This window comes from Dysidea avara, chromosome 1 (assembly GCF_963678975.1).
Source record: "Dysidea avara chromosome 1, odDysAvar1.4, whole genome shotgun sequence".
Taxonomy (NCBI): Eukaryota; Metazoa; Porifera; class Demospongiae; order Dictyoceratida; family Dysideidae; genus Dysidea; species Dysidea avara.
The window spans coordinates 54453093-54468955 of record NC_089272.1 but is presented as its reverse complement, the minus strand read 5'-3'; the positions used below and the strand labels follow the sequence as shown (position 1 = coordinate 54468955).

The 15863-nt window shown below is 39.5% G+C and overlaps 1 protein-coding gene across 1 annotated transcript; it reads right to left on the bottom strand.

Moving 5' to 3' along the window:
- Positions 1–5005: 5005 nt before the first annotated feature.
- On the bottom strand, positions 5006–5854 carry LOC136247647 (E3 SUMO-protein ligase ZBED1-like). Its single transcript, XM_066039435.1, has one exon. The coding sequence runs from the start codon at positions 5852–5854 to the stop codon at positions 5006–5008; it is 849 nt and encodes a 282-aa protein (XP_065895507.1).
- Between the last annotated feature and the right edge of the window lie 10009 nt (positions 5855–15863).

The window sequence follows — 15863 nt, the reverse complement described above, 5'->3', positions numbered from 1 at the left end:
CACGCCCTACACCTTCACTACACCATATTCCAAATTTGAGCAAAATCGCTTCAGGTGTTCCCGAGATATGCGACTTCAAAAATTGCCTTAGTTTCTTCTTATTTTTCTTCCTCTTTTCGCACACTTACAAAAACTGCTATAAAACGCGAACACCTTATCCGATTTCCTTGAAATTTGGCACAGAGAAGGGGGGAATAAAGGTGCATCTCGGTACCAACATTGGCTGAAATACTATAAACAGGCAAAGAGTTATGAGCAATTATTCACAAAAAATAACACCAATATTTTGTCATGCCTACAGTGTAAACCGCATATGGGAAGAAGCTGAAAATTGGTGGGTGAATAGGTTAACTATTGAACCTCAAACCTTTTGAGGCTTGAAAGAAATAAAGCTAAAATCCGGAAGATACAACGAAAAAAATCCAACCGTGTGTAACAATTATGCAATCGAGATTAGCAAATAAAAAACGACCACTTTCCTCGCCTACCAGATAAACCGCTTGGGGTAATGCTTTGAAAATCACTGTACAGATGGAGTAATCATCTTAGAAAGGCTCTTCAATGGTGTAGAAGAATCAGACTTAAAGCCACGGAGTTATAACACGAAATCCAACTTGGTGTAGCAAGTGCGAGATCGAGATACTCTAATAGAGCAGTCATCCTAATAGAGCAGTCATCCTAATAGAGCAGTCATCCTAATAGAGCAGTCACGCTGAAAAGAATTCAAGAGATCAGCTAGAAACAAGTAACCTGTATAGAGATCAGCTGCAAACAAATCACCTTGTAGAGAGTTTACTACAAAAAAATCACCCTGTAGAGAGATCAGTTAGAAGAAGTTACCTTGTAGGGAGTTCAACTACTTATAGAGATAGTTCAGCTAAAAGAAATCACCTTGTAGAGTTCAGCTACAAAGAAACCACTATGTAGAGAGTTCAGCTACAAACAAATCACCCTGTAGAAAGATCAGCTAGAAGAAATCACCTTGTAGAGAGTTCAGCTACAAAGAAACCATCATGTGAGAATTCAGCTACAAATAAATCGCCCTGTAAAGAGATAAGCTAGAAGAAGTTACCTTGTAGAGAGTTCAGCTACAAACAAATCACCCTGTAGAAAGATCAGCTATAGTAGAAATCACCTTGTAGAGAGTTCAGCAATAAAGAAACCATCATGTAGAGAGTTCAGCTACTAACAAATCGCCCTGTAAAGAGATAAGCTAGAAGAAGTTACCTTGTAGAGAGTTCAGCTACAAAAAAACCATCATGTAGAGAGTTCAGCTGCAAACAAATCACTGTACAGAGTTCAGCTACAAACAAATCTCCCTGTATAGAGATCAGCTAGAAAAAGTCACCTTGTAGAGAGTTCAGTTACAAAGAAACCACCATGTAGAGAGTTCAGCTACAAACCAGTGACCTTGTAGAGACATCAGCTGGAAGAAGTTACCTTGTACACAGTTCAGCTACAAATAATTCAGCCTGTTCAGAGATCAGTTAGAAGAAGTTTTCTTGTAGAGAGTTCTGCTACAAACAAATCACCCTGTAGAAAGATCAGCTAGAAGACGTAACCTTGTAGATAGTTCACTTATAAAGAAACCACCATGTAGAGAATTCAACTACAAACTAGTGACCCTGTAGATACATCAGCTAGAAGAAGTTACCTTGTAGATAGTTCAGCTACAAACAATTCACCCTGTACAGAGCTCAGTTAGAAGAGGTTTCCTTGTAGAGAGTTCAGCTACAAACAAATTACCCTGTAGAAAGATCAACTAGAACAAGTCACCTTGTAGAGAGTTCAGCTACAAGGAAACCACCATGTAGAGAGTTCGGCTGCAAACAAATCACCCTGTAGAAAATTCAGCTACGAACAAATCGCCCTATAGAAAGATCAGTTAGAAGAAGTTACCTCGTAGAGAGTTCAGTTACAAAGAAATCATTCTGCAAAAGCTCAGCTGCAAACAAATCACCTATACAGAATTCAGCTACAAACAAATCACCCTGTAGTGAGATCAGCTAGAAGAAGTTACCTTGTAGATAGTTCAGCTACAAACAACTCACCCTGTACAGAGATCAGTTAGAAGAGGTTTCCTTGTAGAGAGTTCAGCTACAAACAAATCACCCTGTATAAAGATCAGCTAGAAGAAGCCACTTTGTAGAGAGTTCAGTTACAAAGAAACCACCATGTAGAGAGTTCAGCTACAAACTAGTGACCTTGTAGAGACATCAAATGAAAGAAGTTACTTTGTAGAGAGTTCAGCTACAAACAATTCACCCTGTTCAGAGATCAGTTAGAAGAAGTTTTCTTGTAGAGAGTTCAGCTACAAACAAATCACCTTGTAGAAAGATCAGCTAGAAGACGTCACCTTGTAGAGTGTTCAGTTACAAAGAAACCACCATGGAGATTTCTATAATAAATATATGTATTACATATATAAAATGTATATTTACTGATAAAATCAGAAATATTTAAAGTATTCAACATCTGTTTCATTTTTTCTTCTTCCTGTGGTAAGAAAAAAAGAAAGCCTCAATATGGCCGGCTTTTTGGCACACAAATACAAAAAAAAGTGAAATCTAATCCATAACAGCCAAGCTGTAAAAAAAGGTGCGGCCCCCAAAAAGGCTATGGTGAAAAAAGATGTGAAATCCAAGGTGGCGGCCAAGAAATGGCTGTGATGGTAGGTATGCACTACTCCAGCTTGTTTTATCAATGTCCCTACTCTAGCAATTTTTTTTGCGTACTTGTACAAATATCAGTGCATCAGCTATGCTTAGAGTATGGGAATTAAATATCAGGACATATCAGCACTTTTGGTTAAACATTTACCAGTTATTTAATCCATTTTCCTGGAAATAATTAAAATTACTGAATGCAATTTATATCATACACTGCACTACGAGTACATTTTATATTATTAATCATGGAAATTTTAATTCACCTTTACTTCCAGGCTCCCCAGGTCTTCCTTTGGGTCCAGGTTCACCAGGTGGTCCTTTCAATCCTCTAGCACCTGGTAATCCAGGGGGACCACAAGGACCTTTAGCTCCTCTGTTACCTGGCTTCCCTGGTGTACAGTTTTTAAGTGATGAACATAGACAGGGTAATCCTGTGGGGCCCATTGGTCCTCTATTACCACCTTTTCCAACTTCTCCAGGTAGGCCTTTTTCACCTTTCTGACCCTTGGTACCATTAACACCTCTTTCTCCTTTAGCTCCATTGATACCATTGTTACCATTGTTTCCACAAAATCCTACAGGTCCACAATACCCTGGACGGCCTATCATGCCTGCATCTCCAGGTGGTCCTTGCAGTGGAATAGCCTCGGAGTGATTTGCAGGTGGCTAAATTTACAAAACACTTATAATAGATAATCTTTATACATAAAATTAATTAATATTATTGTATTTTCTCATGCTACCGTACTATCATTTCACATAGCAATGATGTACAGAATGTTTACTATAGGATTTTAAAGAACAAAAAATAAAATTCTGAAATTGCATAAAACAATTGCATTATACTGTATGATACAGTATGGTTGTAGTAGCATAATTATAATGGGGATCAATAAAATCAGAATGGTACACCCAAAATGCTGCTATAAAAAATCACCATGACAATTAGAGCTACACAATATTGAAATTTTTCATGGGCGGTATATCATCAACCAATAATCATGATATTACTAAATATATCATGATATTATATGAACAGTATTTGTCTAATTTTGAACTAACAATGAGTTAATATACCTGTGACATGACATGATAAAAACAGCTACAATGCTAGGGTACAAAGTAAAAGCAGTATAAGGTATAACAAGACATGACTAGTAAATAACAACTAACAAGTTCAGTTACAATGTAGTTCACTTTAGGTTTTGTGCCACAAAACACCAAACTATCTACTCTCTGAGGTTTAAGACAGGTTCTACTGTCACAGACAATATTTCCTCCACAACTAAAGACACGTTCTGAGGGCACGCTAGTAGTACACAGACACAAAAACGTTTTTGCAACTTTAGCAAGCACTGGATACCGAACACACTCAGACTTCCAACATGGAAGAGGTTCATCTTCCATGCTGAGCTGGGGATGGGTAAGATACTGAGCAATTTCCTGTTTGACTCTTTGTTGAGGGGTTACCTGTACCTCAGCATTGCCAAAACAGTTACTTAGTATTTTACTTAATCCTTTCACTTTCTTACTAGGAGGAGGTGCTAGTGCAGTGGCAGAACTGAGAGATGAGCTAGGGCCAGTATCACATTATATACTTGCAGTTGACTGGGGTGAGACACTAGCTTCAGCAGAGGTGAGTGTTTCAGTGTTAATCTCTGTCATCATCTGTTTTCTATCTCCTTTAGTATACCATCCTTGTCAGTGATGTGTGCAAGTTTGAAATGAGGGTCTAAAAATGATGCAAGTTCAAGCAGTTGTCTCATATCTGGATCAACGTACCTTGTCTTCAAATCCTCCATAATACATTCTTTGATTTCATCAGTCATTTCTGTATCATTTACCTCATGTTCCATTGTACTATAGATGTGGCTCAACAATGATATTACCGCAGAAATAGTGACACACTGCTCACCAGACAAAGCATCTGTCATCACTTTCAATGGCTTTAACGCAGCAGTAATTGATTCCAGCATGTCACAATCTTGCCATGATGGTATTAGATGGGACGAGCTGCAGTCATCACACAGCACCATCGTGATAGCTTCTAATTGCTCCAACACATGCTCTACCATGTCATAACAAGATGCCAGGGTGTCACAATATCAACTTTTAACTTATGAATGGGCAAATTCTGCTCTTGAGCTTCAACCAAATCTCTTTGTTTCTTCCAGCTCCTTGAAAAGCTGGCCACTAATGCTCGACAAACCCTTAAAGCACGCTGTATCCTGGCATCATTTAGTCCTTTGCCCACTGCTAAATTAAAATTATGTCCAAAACAGCTAAGTCTTACCCATCCTAAAAGCTCACAAGCTAGTTTTACATTAGATCCACTGTCAGTGGTAATCCACACTGTCAGTGGTAACCCCAACTAATTTACCTGGCTGTAGATTCCATTCGTGCAGAGTTTCCAACAGAACATCCTTAATGTTAACTGCCGTATGGTCTTGGGGTAGATAGTGGGTCTGTAAGCAGTAGGACTTGAGTTCCAATTGTTGGCTGATAGCATGACACGTTAAGGTGATGTAAGGATCTCCAGCTGTCGATGTCCACATGTCAGTGGTGGCAGCAAAATGATAAATGTTACCATCAGTAATTTGGCTCTCAATACTGCTTCGAGTCTCTGCTACTAATTCAGGAATGGCAATATTTGTGAAATGGTTTCGGCATGGAAGTTTGTACCTGGGATTGAAAGTACGGAGCATTTCACAAAATCCTACCTTATCCATAGTAGAAATAGGTAGCATATCTCGAGCCAAACAAAATGTCACAGACTTCGTGAGCCTTCTACATTCTTGTGACTTTGCTGATAACATTTTCGTCTTGTCCCATGTTGTTTCAAGCAATGGCTGCCTACCACTGTCGTCGTCTGTCTTCTTCCTCTTATTGCCAGTAGCGGCTTGCATGATACTGTGCTCGTCTGGATGCTTATAGCGTAAGTGGCTGTACAAATTACTTGTATTACTATCCTTTGCTAGTACTTCTGCTCCACAAAGGCGGCACTTCGGATTGCCACAAGGTCGTCCGTTTCCATCAGGTAAGAAACCAAAGTATTTCCATATGAACGCCTTTGTATTTCGCTTACTGACTAACCCTTCTACTGTTCCAGGTGGGTCAGTAGAAGGGTTAGTAGAAGACGACTCGGACTCGAGCTCGGACTGCAGGGGTGAAGATTCATCCATCATGTTTCCTTTGTTTTCAGAACACGTGATTATGATTAGTTTTAATTATGTATGATAAATATTGCCGTGCTTACAACTTGATATTATGCAAGGGTAATATTACCACTACCGATAAATATCGCCATACCGCGAAGCTCTAATGACAATATGCACAAAAGAACCTTTTAAGGAGTTTTTAGTGCACCTAAAGTCAAATCTAACATTAAAACTTAAATTGAATATTAACTGCCACTTGTAATTTTGACCTACTTGTCTGCCAGCCTGACCACAGTCACAACGCTAGAGACTAAATTACTTACAGTACAGCTCAACTATAATTCACACACGAATGGTACCCGACGCATGATCGCATGTTTGATTTCATGTTGAACTGCAGCTAACCACTCATTAAAATAATATTTCCACATAAAATATATCCACACAAACGTCAGTGAGATTGTATGCTGTCAACTCGCGAGATAGCTACTGTCCACAGCTGAGACATTTGCTTGGCTACATAGCTATTTCATGAGTTATCCCTACTGTTGCTATACACGTACGGCTGTATACAATGTAATATGTGACTATCTCAGCGAAAACCCATCTGGTTTGCACAAGCATGCATATTGAGAAAAACAATTTTTTTTTAAATGGTGAAATTACGATATTACAATGACATTTTCACAAGTTTTAATCAGTGGTGTAACTAGACTTGTACTGACACCAGGGCCCAGTACAATAAGTTGAAGTGGTATTCACAAGTAAAGCTATTAAAGTAGTCCAATTATCAAAACGATAATTATTTCTAGAGGCGCTTATACCGATAACGTGGCAGTTTGAAGTGATTTAACAATAGCCAAAAGTAATATAGCTGTTTTGCAGCCAAAAATGTGTGCTGTTGTCAAGGTCTCGATCGATTATTCAGTGAAATAGTCTTTTTCTACTACTCTATTGCTAATTCTGTGGGCGTGACTTGATTGCTGACACCCGGGCCTGGACCCACCCTTTAGTTACGCCACTGGTTTTAATCGAGCAATTACTTAGGAAGGGAAGTGTTAAATCGATCAAACCTATTATATCATCTTATATGCCTACTTATGGGGAGTTCAAAAATCTTTGTTTCATTTCTGTAGCCCAATGGTTTACATGTCACGTGCGTTTGTTTACGATGCAGTATATGTTTAAAAAGTTGTCTCGGTTTCTTCAATAAAACCAGCTTCTTATGCCTATGCACAAATGACTGCAGGACTAAAACTATACCTTGCCTGATCTGCCAATCCATGGTGAACACTGTAAGCCAAATCGCAACTTTGTAGACTAATTTAAGTGGACGTTATGGCTGCTAATATAAGCACCTGTAGTTTATTTTTAGTATAGTCACTGTACAAATCGATTTCTTTGATTTTCCTACTTTCTAGTGCTGTAATTCCAAAACTACTCACCATAATCAATTGAAATTTTGGTTAACCATTCCTTGGGATACGCAGATAATGCTGATAAAATAAAAAGAAATTTGGAAGTTGTGTGAACTAGACGGGTTTTCACTGAGATGGTCTGTCACACTGCAGGTGATACCCCGCCACAAGTGATCCGGCTGGACCAACAACCGTGCCTCAAGTAGTCCAGCCAGACCATGCAAAGTTGCTGCAGATGGTCCGCCCTGCTGCAACTGGTCCCCCCAATGACATCTCCAATATCAACTTCCCAGTTCAACGTCTTGATCAAAACTCACTACCCTCCATGAAATACAAGTCCTGAAGCTAAATTTGAGTAATTTATGACCTATTGTTAAAAATATAATTCTGAACATTGCATTGTTTTGTACGTCATTCCTCATGCAACGCATTGTGGACACGTATCCCTTTCATAAAACAATACAAACAATATAGATCAAATACTTTAATAGAACGGTTACCACTTTTTTCCTGGGCTAGATGGACTGCCCTTGCCACCACCCCCAGCACTAGGTGTTAAAGTGCTGGACAGCTGGAAAGAACAGCAATCAAACAAGGCCACTAGACTCCAAGCGACCCTCGGAGTAGGTCAGATCAATATTTGATACTGATGGACGGCGATTCGAAGAGCGATGGCATGTCTTAGTGTCATGTTGTCATCCACATGCAGTTTCCAGCAGTATGTGTATGACAGGATAACATTATAAGATGCATCTCTGGAAGAGGCTACAAATAAAGCTTCTGGGAACCTTCATCACTTCGGTGTAACTTGTAATGCTCAATTTACCACCTCCACTTAGCAGCATGTTCGAGATACCAGATATCATTTTCAAGAATAAATGTGAATGAATACTTTCTGGCCACCACTAGATTATGGAACAGACTGCATGCCTGATACAATTGTTAAATTAGAGAGCATATAAGATTTCAAAACTCACTATTAATGAGATCAATAACTAACTCACTTACTATACTTAGAAATTAGAGTCCTGCAACTTCCAGTGGCCAGTACAATCTTCATGACGAATTATGTGTCAATGCTTATGTGTAGTATTGTTGTGAATATGGCAAAACCTTTCTTATATAACCATGTGACACCCATGAACCTATGCAAAATGGTGCAGTAATTTTAATAGCTGCATGGACATCAAGTGGAGCTTTCAGATTTGGCAATTATTTAACTTGATCGGCAACCATCCTAACCTACCGTAACAGTGAGGGTGGTCTAGTCATAATGCTGCATGATGTTTTCACACATTTATGGGTAAAACAGTATACAGAATCCACTAAAATAATGCAAATTTTGTCAATGCTGGTATGAATCTTAATTCACCACTGAACATTTCAACTAGTTTTCTCAGTTATATATATATATATATATATATATATCTAATCAAAAACAGCCAAGCTGTAAAAAAAGGAATGCGGCCCTTGAAAAAGCTATGGTGAAAAAAGATGTGAAACCCAAGGTGGCAGCCAAGAAATGGCTGTGATGGTAGGTTAATGGTAAAAATTTTAATAACAACAATTCAGGTGAATTTGTGCCGCTTGGTCAATTGGCACAAAATTCACCTGAATTGTCGTTATTAAAATTTTTACCATTAACCTACGTATACCATCACAGCCATTTCTTGGCCGCCACCTTGGATTTCACATCTTTTTTCACCATAGCCTTTTCAAGGGCCGCACTCCTTTTTTTACAGCTTGGCTGTTTTTGATTAGATTTCACTTCTTTTTGTATTTGTATACCCCAAAGCCAGCCTATGGCCAGCTTTGGGGCTTTTTAACCTATATATTTTTCTTTACCACAGGAAAAAGAAAAAGATGAAGCAGATTTTATAAATACTTTAACTTATTCTGATTTTATTAGTAAATGTACAAGTTATATATATAATGCATATATCAAGAGTTCATAATATAAAAAGAGAGCTTAAATTTATTACATGTCAATTAATCCCCACAGAATAATTTGCAGCTGATCTCTCTACTGGGTGACTTGAAATGTAGCTGAACTCTCTACAGGGTGATCTGCTTGTACGTAGATGAACTCTTTACAGGATTCTCTCTACAGGGTGACTTGACTCTAGCTGAACTCTCTGCAGGGTTATCTGTTTGTAGTTGAATTCTCTACAGGGTGATTTGTTTGCAGCTGAACTCTCTACAAGGTAACTTCTTCTAGCTGATCTGTCTACAGGATGACTTGTTTCTAGCTGGTCTCTCTACAGGGCAATTTGTTTGTAGCTTAATTCTCTACAGGGTGATGTGTTTGCAGCTGAACTCTCTACATGGTGGTTGCTTTGTAGCTGAACTCTCTAAAAGGTGACTTCTTCTAGCTGAACTCTCTACAGAGCGATCTTTTCATAGCTGAACTCTCTACAGGATGATTTGTTTGCAGCTGAACTCTCTACATGATGATTTCTTTGTAGCTGAACTCTCTACAGGGTAATTTGTTTGTAGCTGAAATCCCTACAAGGTAACTTCTTCTAGCTGATCTTTCTAAAGGGCGATTTGTTTGTAGCTGAGTTCTCTACAGGGTGTTTGTTTGCAGCTGAATTCTCTACATGGTAGTTTCTTTATAGCTGAACTCTCTACAAGGTGATTTCTTCTAGTTGATCTCTCTACAGGGTGATTTGTTTGTAGCTGAACTCTCTACAAGGTGATTTGTTAGTAGCTGAACTCTCTACAAGGTGATACTTCTAGGTGATCTCTCTACAGGATGACTTGTTTCTAACTGAACTCTCAACAGGGTAATCTGTTCATAGTTGAACTTTCTACTGGGTGATTTGTTTGCAGCTGAACTCTCTACATGGTGGTTTCTTTGTAGCTGAACTCTCTACAAGGTAATTTCTTCTAGCTTAACTCTCTGCAGGGTGACTTGTTTCTAGCTGATCTCTCTACAGGGTGATCTGTTCATAGCTGAACTTTCTACAGGGTGATTTGTTTGCAGCTGAACTCTCTACATGGTAGTTTCTTTGTAGCTGAACTCTCTACAATGTGACTTCTTCTAGCTGAACTCTCTACAAGGTGACTTGTTTCTAGCTGATCTCTCTACAGGGTGACTTGTTTCTAGCTGAACTCTCTACAGGTGATTTGTTTGTAGCTGAACTCTCTACATGGTGGTTTCGTTGTAGCTGAACTCTCTACAAGGTAACTTCTTCTAGCTGATCTTTTTACAGGGCATATTTGTTTGTAGCTGAGTTCTCTACAGGGTGATTTGTTTGCAGCTGAACTCTCTACATGGGAGTTTCATTGTAGCTGAACTCTCTACAATGTGACTTCTTCAAGCTGAACTCTCTACAGGGTGACTTGTTTCTAGCTGATTTCTCCACAGGGTGACTTGTTTCTAGCTGAACTCTCTACAGGTGATTTGTTTGCAGCTGAACTCTGGTTTCTTTGTACTGAACTCTCTACAAGGTAACTACTTCTAGCTAATCTTTCAACAGGGCGATTTGTTGTAGCTGAATTCTCTGCAGGGTGATTTTTTTGCAGCTGAACTCTCTACATGGTGGTAGCTTTGTAGCTGAACTCTCTAAAAGGTGACTTCTTCTAGCTGAACTCTCTACAGGATGATTTGTTTGCAGCTGAACTCTCTACATGATGATTTCTTTGTAGCTGAACTCTCTACAGGGTGATTTGTTTGTAGCTGAAATCCCTACAAGTTAACTTCTTCTAGCTGATCTATCTACAGGGCGATTTGTTTGTAGCTGAGTTCTCTACAGGGTGTTTGTTTGCAGCTGGACTCTCTACATGGTAGTTTCTTTGTAGCTGAACTCTCTACAATGTGACTTCTTCTAGCTGAACTCTCTACAAGGTGACTTGTTTCTAGCTGATCTCTCTACAGGGTGACTTGTTTCTAACTGAACTCTCTACAGGTGATTTGTTTCCAGCTGAACTCTCTATATGGTGGTTTCTTTGTAGCTGAACTCTCTACAAGGTAACTTCTTCTAGCTGATCTTTCTACAGGGTGATTTGTTTGTAGCTGAATTCTCTATAGGGTGATTTATTTACTGCTGAACTCTCTACAAGGTGACTTCTTCTAGCTGATCTCTCTACAGAGTGATTGATTTTTTTGCAGCTGAACTCTCTACATGGTGGTTTCTTTGTAACTGAACTCTCTACAGGGTGATTTGTTTGTAGCTGAACTCTCTACAGGGTGATCTGTTCGTAGCTGAACTCTCTACAAGGTAACTTCTTCTAGCTGATCTTTCTACAGGGCGATTTGTTTGTAGCTGAGTTCTCTACAGGGTGATTTGTTTGCAGCTGAACTCTCTAAATGGTAGTTTCTTTGTAGCTGAACTCTCTACAATGTGACTTCTTCTAGCTGAACTCTCTACAGGGTGTCTTGTTTCTAGTTGAACTCTCTACAGGGGATTTGTTTGCAGCTGAACTCTCTACAAGGCGACTGCTTCTAGCTGATCTCCCTAAAGGGTGATTTGTTTGTAGCTGAACTCTCTACAAGGTGATTTGTTTGTAGCTGAACTTTCTACAAGGTAATACTTCTAGCTGATCTCTCTACAGGATGACTTGTTTCTAACTGAACTCTCAACAGGGTGATCTGTTCATAGCTGAACTTTCTACTGGGTGATTTGTTTGCAGCTGAACTCTCTACGTGGTGGTTTCTTTGTAGCTGAACTCTCTACAAGGTAACTTCTTCTAGCTGGTCTTTTTACAGGGCATGTTTGTTTGTAGTTGAGTTCTCTACAGGGTGATTTGCTTGCAGCTGAACTCTCTACATGATGGCTTCTTTGTAGCTGAACTCTCTACAAGGTGACTTCTTCTAGCTGATGCAGGGTGACTTGTTTCTAGATGAACTCTCTACAGGGTGACTTGCATGTAGCTGAATTGTCTACCAGATTAACTGTTTGCAGCTGAATTCCGTACAGAATATCCTGCAATGTAATATAATTCTGTAATGGAGTAAGTTATAAACGTAGCTGAATTCTCTATTAGGGTGACTGTTCTATTAGAGTATCTCGATCTCGCATTTGCTACACGTAGTTGCCTTTCGAATCATAACTCAGTGGTTTGTAATCCGATTCTTCTGTACTACTGCAAGGACTTTCTACGATGATTATTCCAGCTACACACTGATTTTCAGCTCATTGTTCTAAGCGGTTTGCCTGGTAGATGTGAAAACTAACAGTTTTTTTTATTCATAAAAATCGATCGCGTAATTTTGACACAGGTTGGGTTTTGTGTCATATCTCCATGGTCTTTTTCTCAATTCCTTTCAAACCACAAAAAGGCACTCCTACGATGGTTACTCCATCTAAATATAAATGTTCAACTCATTCCTCCAAGGGGTTTACCCTGCAGGCGTGACAGACCTTCGACCTTATTTTACGCACATAATCAGTCATAACTCCGTGTATCTTCATTGGATTCCTACCAAAGTTGGCACTGAGATCCGCCTTAATGAGCCCTTCAAGTGTGCCAAATTTCAGCCCTATCCCAGTACGCATTCGTGTTTTATGTAAATATTTTAATAAAGACAATTCAGGTGAATTTGGTGCCGCTTGGTCTTGGCACAAAATTCACCTGAATTGTCATTATTAAAATTTTTACCATTAACCTACCATCACAGCCATTTCTTGGCCGCCACCTTGGATTTCACATCTTTTTTCACCATAGCCTGTCTGAGGGCCGCACTTTCTTACAGCTTGACTGTTTTGGATTAGATTTCACTTCTTTTTGTATTTGTATACCCCAAATAGGCCAGCTTTAGGGCTTTTTTTAACCTATCATTTTTTCTTTACCACAGGAAGAAGAAAAGATGAAGCAGGGTGATTTCTTTGTAGCTGACCTCTCTACAAGGTTATCTTTCTAGCTGATCTCTCTACCGGATGACTTGTTTGTAGCTGAACCCTCTACAGGGTGGTTTGTTTGTAGCTGAATTTTCTACAGGGCGATTTGTTTGCAGCTGAACTCTCTACATGGTAGTTTCTTTGTAGCTGAACTATCTACAATGTAACTTCTTCTAGCTGAACTCTCTACAGGGTGACTTGTTTCTAGCTGATCTCTCTACAGGGTGACTTGTTTCTAGCTGAACTCTCTACAGGGTGATTTGTTTCTAGCTGAACTCTCTACAAGGTAACTTCTTCTAGCTGATCTTTCTACAGGGTGATTTGTTTGTAGCTGAATTCTCTACAGGGTGACTTGTTTCTAGCTGATCTCTGTACAGGGTGACTTGTTCCTAGCTGAACTCTCTACAGGTGATTTGTTTGCAGCTGAACTCTCTTACATGGTGGTTTCTTTGTAGCTGAACTCTCTACAAGGTGACTTCTTCTAGCTGATCTCTCTACAAGATGACTTGTTTCTAACTGAACTCTCTACAGTGTGATCTGTTCATAGTGGAACTTTCTACTGGGTGATTTGTTTGTAGCTGAACACTTTGCATGATTGTTTCTTTGTAACTGAACTCTCTACAATGTAACTTCTTCTAGCTGATCTCTCTACAGGGCAATTTGTTTGAGCTGAACTCTCTACATGGTGGTTTCTTTGTAGCTGAACTCTCTACAAGGTAATTTCTTCTAGCTGAACTCTCTGCAGGGTGACTTGTTTCTAGCTGATCTCTCTACAGGGTGACCTGTTTCTAGCTGAACTTTCTACAGGGTGATTTGTTTGCAGCTGAACTCTCTACATGGGAGTTTCTTTGTAGCTGAACTCTCTACAATGTGACTTTTTCTAGCTGAACTCTCTACAAGGTGACTTGTTTCTAGCTGATCTCTCTACAGGGTGACCTGTTTCTAGCTGAACTCTCTACAGGTGATTTGTTTGTAGCTGAACTCTCTACATGGTGGTTTCGTTGTAGCTGAACTCTCTACAAGGTAACTTCTTCTAGCTGATCTTTTTACAGGGCATATTTGTTTGTAGCTGAGTTCTCTACAGGGTGATTTGTTTGCAGCTGAACTCTCTACATGGGAGTTTCATTGTAGCTGAACTCTCTACAATGTGACTTCTTCAAGCTGAACTCTCTACAGGGTGACTTGTTTCTAGCTGATTTCTCCACAGGGTGACTTGTTTTTAGCTGAACTCTCTACAGGTGATTTGTTTGCAGCTGAACTCTGGTTTCTTTGTAGCTGAACTCTCTATAAGGTAACTACTTCTAGCTAATCTTTCAACAGGGTGATTTGTTGTAGCTGAATTCTCTGCAGGGTGATTTTTTTGCAGCTGAACTCTCTACATGGTGGTAGCTTTGTAGCTGAACTCTCTAAAAGGTGACTTCTTCTAGCTGAACTCTCTACAGGATGATTTGTTTGCAGCTGAACTCTCTACAGGGTGACTTGTTTCTAGCTGAACTCTCTACAGGGTGATTTGTTTCTAGCTGAACTCTCTACAAGGTAACTTCTTCTAGCTGATCTTTCTACAGGGTGATTTGTTTGTAGCTGAATTCTCTACAGGGTGACTTGTTTCTAGCTGATCTCTCTGTACAGGGTGACTTGTTCCTAGTTGAACTCTCTACAGGTGATTTGTTTGCAGCTGAACTCTCTTACATGGTGGTTTCTTTGTAGCTGAACTCTCTACAAGGTGACTTCTTCTAGCTGATCTCTCTACAAGATGACTTGTTTCTAACTGAACTCTCTACAGTGTGATCTGTTCATAGTGGAACTTTCTACTGGGTGATTTGTTTGTAGCTGAACACTTTGCATGATTGTTTCTTTGTAGCTGAACTCTCTACAACGTAACTTCTTCTAGCTGATCTCTCTACAGGGCAATTTGTTTGAGCTGAACTCTCTACGTGATAGTTTCTTTGTAGCTGAACTCTCTATTAGGTACCTTCTTCTGGCTGATCTGACTACAAGGTGACTTGTTTGTAGCTGAATTCCCTACAGAATAACTTGCAATGTAATATAATTGAGTAAATTAAAAATGCAGCTGAATGCTTTATTAGGGTGACTGTTCTACTAGAGTATCTTGATCTCGCATTTGCTACACGTAGTTGACTTTCGAATCATAACTCAGTGGTTTGTAATCTGATTCTTCTGTACTACTGCAAGGACTTTCTATGATGATTATTCCAGCTAGATACTGATTTTCAGCTCATTGCTCTAAGCGGTTTGCCGGATAGACACGAAAACTTATAGTTCTTTTATTCATAAAAATCGATCGCGTAATTTTGAAACAGATCGGATTTTGTGTCATATCTCCGTGGTCATTATCCCGATTCCTTTCAAACCACAAAAAGGCACTCCTACGATGGTTGCTCCATCTACATAGCAATTTTCAACTGATTCCTCAAAGGAGTTTACCCTGTAGGCATGACAGACCTTCGACCTTATTTTACGCAAATAATCGGTCATACCTCCGTGAATGTTCATCGGACTCCTACCAACGTTGGTACAGAGATCCGCCTTAATGAGCCCTTTAAGTGTGCCAAATTTCAGCCCGATCCGAGCACACATTCGTGTTTTATGGCGGATTTTGCGAAGTGTGCGAAATGAAGTAGAAGAAAAAAAACGAAGAAATTAAAACGAAATTTTGTTCGCTCGTATCTCGGAAATGGCTGGAGCGATTTTCTTCAAATTTGGTGTGCAGACTCCCCTACTGGCCGGCACCTCTCTAGTAAATTTGGTTCCAAT

Bases quoted from the DNA above. Each gene is read 5' to 3' on its own strand.
- LOC136247647 (XM_066039435.1), bottom strand. From the start codon at position 5,854: ATGATGGATGAATCTTCACCCCTGCAGTCCGAGCTCGAGTCCGAGTCG.